General features: G+C 33.3%; 1 protein-coding gene across 1 annotated transcript in view; it reads left to right on the forward strand.

Moving 5' to 3' along the window:
* Positions 1–3,736, forward strand: part of LOC111472591 (ran-binding protein M homolog) — a 10,729-nt gene extending 6,993 nt beyond the window's left edge. Inside the window, exons 7-10 of the mRNA XM_023118207.1 lie at positions 1,841–1,909; positions 2,655–2,714; positions 2,813–2,899; positions 3,109–3,736. Of these exons, the coding sequence (XP_022973975.1) occupies positions 1,841–1,909; positions 2,655–2,714; positions 2,813–2,899; positions 3,109–3,396 (504 nt within the window). The 3' untranslated portion in view covers positions 3,397–3,736. The remainder of the gene's footprint in view (positions 1–1,840; positions 1,910–2,654; positions 2,715–2,812; positions 2,900–3,108) is intronic.
* Positions 3,737–6,266: the final 2,530 nt, after the last annotated feature.

Here is a 6,266-nt window from a genome sequence, read left to right on the forward strand (position 1 = left end):
TTTTTTTTTTTTTTTTTTTTTTTTTTTTTTTTTTTTTTTTTTTTTTTTTTTTTTTTTTTTTTTTTTTTTTGTCAATTTGTGTAAAACTGTTCAGAAATGTGACTTTATCACAATGTTTTCTTGCCCTCCTTTTTGAAGCACTGATGAATATTTTATTCGAAATAGAAAAGAATATTCTTTGATGAAAAAGAAAAAGAATTATCAATAGTTGTTATAGGGTTAATAATTACTTTTGGTCCCTGAACTTAATATGTGAACTTTAATTTGAGATCGAATTCAGCTTCGATCTCATTGTCATTAGGAAGACTGACCCCTGTTGAAGAATGGATCTCAACAATAGTAATTTTTCGTCTCTTGGCCACTCTAAGTCTATGAAAGAAAACTGAATTAACATCACCTTCAGCAAGCCATTTTCCATTGCATCTTTGTCTCCATAGGGATTCTTCCTTGAGCCAGAGGGAAAGATAATTCCCTTTATTATCAAGTCTTTTCTGAAGTTCTTCTGAGCTAATTGAACCCATTTCTTCCTTTCCATTAGGCAGTTGTATTTCTTTGGAGAGAATCGCTTTCTGATCTGTAGTTTGTCAAGATGATTTTATTCCATTTCTTGACCTCAGATTTAAACAATGTCAATTGTCCGAGCAAACCATTGCAGTGAGGAGACTTCCATCAATTTTCCAGTAAAGGGTTAAATATGGGGGGGTTGAGGCATCAACAAATCTAGAAGGAACCAAGCCCCACTTTTCATTTCCTAATGATAGACTATGTGGAAATGATCAGATGTATACTTTTCCAATCTACAAACATTTAAACCTGAAAATTTGAAGCTGACTTCATCTGTGGGAAGAAACCTATCAATAAGAGTATGAGTCTTGACAACTAGACCAACTAACACTCCCATTGCACATAGCGATGCCAGTAAGGTTGGCTTGTTCAATAAAGCGATTAAATCTTTTCATCCATTGAGTTGGATAGTTGGGAAATAATTTTTCTTTGGTCCATCTGATGATTTTGTAATTGCCCTACAATCCAGCTTGGCTTACAAAGGAGAAATAGATCTGCTAGTTCCTTCATAAAAAGATTTTTTTTTCTTGTAGCAATATGGGCCATTAACCCCACTAATCCACGACTCAGCCATAATTAAATGGAGAGAGGGAATAAATACCTTCAATGACTTCGATAGCATTTATGGTTGGATCATTCTGCACTAATGAGAGTCTCACCTGAGGTACCTTCATCGTCTAAAGAAGACCAGCCAACATTCCTAGAGCTCCACGGAGATGTCACAAACTTACGGTCAATGGTAGATGATTTGTTGGGGATTTCAAAACCGAACCAAATTTACTTACATGCTTGTAACAAAGGATAAATTATCTCTTAAACTGGAACGAAAGAAATTCTTGTTAATTGAGAATAGAAAAAAATCTCTTTGCCTTTGCCTACAATGCGTGGCCTTGTTTTTACAATGAGTCAGATTCCCTTTTTCCCATAATGGATGCGCATTGTAGATTTTATAATTGTTGAAATTAATGCTTTTGTAATTTCCCGTTGAATGCCAATTTGTCAGCCCCTTTTATCTCGCTAGGTATAGGGTTTAGTTAATGCGTGTCCTTTATCTGTTTATACGACAATCAGATTCAATTTAACAAGTATAATACTTCTCAGCAGAGTCCCTTTCTTCCACCCATCACAGCACTTAATTTTGTGTTACAAGAAAACAAATGTAATAATTGTTACCTTTTGGAGAGAGGGTGGGAGCTGCTTGTAATTTAACGAGTTATGTCAATCTATCAGTTAGTATAGAACCTTGCTTTTGATCAGTTTCTTTCTGTTGATGAAGCTTATCAGGAAGGGGGAAATTGATGCTGCACTTGGAAAGCTCAATGAGTGGTATCCGCAGATTGTACAGGTGAACCAACTGTGTTTAATTCAATTTTTCTCGTTTGTTTTATTGTCTGCAAAACACATAATACACGAATATGTATGGTTTCTAATGTAACACTAATATTGGAAGTTTCCTGGAATGATTCTTTATTCAATAATATCTCAGTAGGGACCCCTAGTTAAAATGCTTCATTCCAGCCTTTGGCAACAGCTTAAGTCACGGTAAAACAATACACAATAACACAGTGACTTAACAAAACAAAAGTAAAACCTCCACAGTAAACTAGAGGCAGAGAGCGAGAGCCATAGGACCAAAGCGAAGTGCGAGAGGCTAGACCATGCTGCATCAATTCCCTCTGCCTAAAAACAACTCGTTCTTGAGTTAGGGAGTGAGAAGATAGAGGAAGCACACACTCTTCGGCAGTTGATATTGGATTTAGGTGGGAGATTTGTGGGTGTTTTTGTGTAATGCTTTTAATTATGTTCTTTTACAAGTGCCCTTTATTTCTCCAAGTGTAAGCTGACTAAGGAGGAGTCCTTAGTGCAGCACAAAGAGAAAATAATTCAAGAGTTCGGATTGTAGCTATGTGATACCAATACATCATTTTTTCTGTTCTTTAGTCTCTTCCATATTGCCAAATATATATCCAAGACTTCACTCTTTTTATCTAGATTTTCAATTCCTTGTATCCTAGTTTGATCAAGTCTAGTACAATCTTCTTGCGAAGATATATTATTTATTGTCTTGATAACAAGTTTGCTTCGTGCAGGATGAAAAATCAGCTACTTCCTTGCTCCTTCATTGTCAAAAATTCATTGAATTAGTCAGGGTACTTTTTCGCTCTAAAAATATGTGAATGTCACACGTTTTCCAATCAAAATCCAATCTCTGGATCGTTTATGAGTTTCCTGCTGTTATTATACGTAGGTTGGAGCGCTAAAGGAAGCTGTTAAGTTTGGAAGGAATCATTTAGCAAAGTTTTATGATCTGCCTGGGTTTCAGGATCTTGTTCAGGTACTGAGCTTTTTCTTCCATGTAGGAAATGTGGAATCATTTTAGGTCTCCTTATCATTGATGTTTTGGAAAGTTATCTACCTGAGTTGTGTAAAATAACTTTGTTTAGGAATGATGTTTTCCGTTTGCAACACAGATTTGTAGTGCATGTATTTCTGGCTATTGTCTCCATATAGATTAATAAGATCGGCTGAACTCCCTTTATCCAGGACACTGTTGCTTTACTGGCATATGAACGACCACAAGAGTCCCCTGTTGGTTATCTTCTCGAGGATAAACAGCGTGAAATTTTAGCCGACGCGGTGAACGCCATGGTCTTGTCAACTAATCCCAATGTGAAAGATTTACAAAGTTGCTTGCATCCATATCTCGAACGGCTACTCAGACAACTAACTGCTTGCTGCTTGGTAAGAAGGTCTTTCAATGGGGATGAAGGTGAAGCTTTTCAACTGGACAGAGTGTTTGACAGCAGTAAAAATGTAAGTGCTAATGCCTAGAACACATCCTGTTGTATGCCTCATTAAACTTTCCCCCATTGTGTCTGTGACTGCAAATACTCCATATCTAATAAGGGGATCCAGTGGTGTATCATTTCTTTAGGAAATTGAAGTTCTCTCTGTGCATACCTTGTAAATTCGGGACTCTGCTTCGTATGAAATTTGTATCATCTATAGGTTTTACTGAAATTCTTATAATGCACATTTACTGCACTTTGTTACAAATCAAACAATTGCGAAGAGATTAGTGGAAAAGTAGACAATGATGCTGTCATCTCTTATTTGTGCATAAAGCCCTCGAATTATTCACAGTGAATCAAAGAACAGTGATATTTTTACAGGGCTGTGGAGTTTGGTTTGTTTTTCTTTTCAAAGTGATCCGATAGCTTTGAATCATGATTTATCATATGTATCATATTTGATCCTTTATTATAGGTAAATATTGTGTATGATTAAGGATATTTAGCCTTCCATTACGGTTTACCATAATTGGATATTTAACTTTCCATGACGGTTTACCATAGGTGGATATCTAGCCTTTCATTACGGATTGTCATAGATATCATATTCGACCATTTATTATAGGCAAATATCTCATATGACATTTAACCTTTTATTACGGTTTACAAAGGTTTACCATAGGTGGATATTTAACCTTCTATTATGGTTTTATATTTGACTTTTTATTATAGGCAAATATCTTATATGATATTTAGCCTTCTATTACGGTTTACCATAGGTATCATTTTACTATTTTATTATAGTCAAATATTTTACCTTTCCGTGATCATGTGGTTTGCTCTCGGTTTTGTTTGAATCTTTTGGTTTCTTTTTTTATTTTTTTTTTGGTTTATATTTATCCTTTTTATGAAATATATTTATATTGATCACAGGCTACAACTCAAAAGGTTGAATTTCCACTTTTCGAACTACTTTTTTTCTCCATCAGAAAGTAAATTAGCTTAAGAATTTATTTCCAACTGCCAATAAACCTTATCATGGTTGAGGAAAATAATAATAATAATAATAATAATAATAATAAAACAAAAACTCATTTTCATTTCTCACACGTGACGAGCACCACAACGTAACCTACTCTTCTAATTTATTTAAGGAAGGGAGATTGAAGTATCGACTATTGAAATGATAATGAGTAGATTATCGAAAAATATTAGATATTATCCACAAAAATAATGGTATGAAATATATTTTTTAATTTATTAGATTCATAATTTAATTTTCCATTTATATTCAATTACAAAGAAAAATATAAACTAATTAGAAAAAAAATTCAGTTTCCAATAAATACCTAATTCAAAATTTCAATTAATATAACATTTCTATTCAAATATATGGAAAGTACAAATTAATTATGAAATAGCCTTACTAATTTTTTTTTCAAATATTTAAATTCTATTTGAAAATGCCCTAATTAAATTTTCCTAATATAACAATTATATTAACCTATAATGGAATTTTAATCTAAATGAAATACTTTATAAAACAAACAAAATTATTCGACATATTTGGCATGTATGTACCTACCTTCCTTTTAAGATGATCGAGCAACCGACTGCCATATAAAGTTACAAATACATGACTTACAAAAATGTACGTCAAAATATTCTCGAGAAACAAGCAAAAGTCAAAATATTATAAAATGTCAACTATATACCACGTAATTTAAACTATACACAGGTTTATCCATACGCCTTTAAAGTTTCTGAGCTCGAGTTCACCATCGTCATAGTCATGCAGCTTCGTTACCATCTAGAAAGTAAAAATAGCAAGAATGAGTATAAACATACTCAATGATTAGCATGCTTGTAGGTTCTTTAACGTGCTTTGTGTGTTGCTCGCCCCTCGTTTGTTAGAGTTGGTTTCTTTCTTACTATACCTAAAAAGTTGTTTCCTAATATATATACAACCTATCATTGGGTACACGTATGTCATCAAAATTATTGACCAACTTCAGCTTTACTTAACTAGTTAAAGTATATATCATCTATTAAAAGGTTAGGTGTTCGATATTTAAACCTAGTAAATTAAAAAAAATGCAAATATATATATATATATATTTATAGAAGAGTTGGATTCTGAAAATTTTATGGACGCTGCCGGGTCATTTATTATTATTTTTAATTATTTTAAAAAAATTATATTTATCAACATTACATGATACATTCATAATTAAAATCTCATGAAACTCAAATATCAAACATTCTTAAGTCATCACCAACACCAATAAAAAAACATCAAATATTCTTGATCTTTCTAATAATCTTAAACTTAGGGTAAAGTTTAATTGGATTGTAAATTTATTTTTAGGTTGATCGGGTTGACCCTGTTTGATGAAAGTCGCATATCGACTAATTTAGGGAATAATCATAGGTTTGTAATCAAGGAATACTATCTCCATTGGTATGAGGCCTTTTGGGGAAACACAAAACAAAACCACGAGAGATTACACTCAAAGTGACAATATCATACCATTGTGGAGAGTCGTGTTCATTTAACATGGTATCAGAGCCATGCCCTAAACTTACCCATGCCAATAGAATCCTCAAATGTCAAGCAAAAGTATTTTGAGCCTTGAAGGCATAGTAAAAAATGACTAAGACTCCAAAAGAAAAGGAGTCGAGCCTCAATTAAGGAGAGACATACTTTGTTTGAAGGGAGGTTTTGGATGAAAGTCCCACCGTTTATAATCAAAGAATACTATTGGAGAGTCATGTATTAGAGTCCTGCCTTTTGTGGATAATATCATACCATTATAGAGAGTCGTGTATCACAGCCATGCCCTAAAGTTACCCTTTTGTAGATAATATCATACCATTATGGAGAGTCGTGTATCACAGCCATGCCCTAAA

Source organism: Cucurbita maxima, unplaced genomic scaffold, assembly GCF_002738345.1.
Source record: "Cucurbita maxima cultivar Rimu unplaced genomic scaffold, Cmax_1.0 Cma_Scf00079, whole genome shotgun sequence".
Taxonomy (NCBI): domain Eukaryota; kingdom Viridiplantae; phylum Streptophyta; class Magnoliopsida; order Cucurbitales; family Cucurbitaceae; genus Cucurbita; species Cucurbita maxima.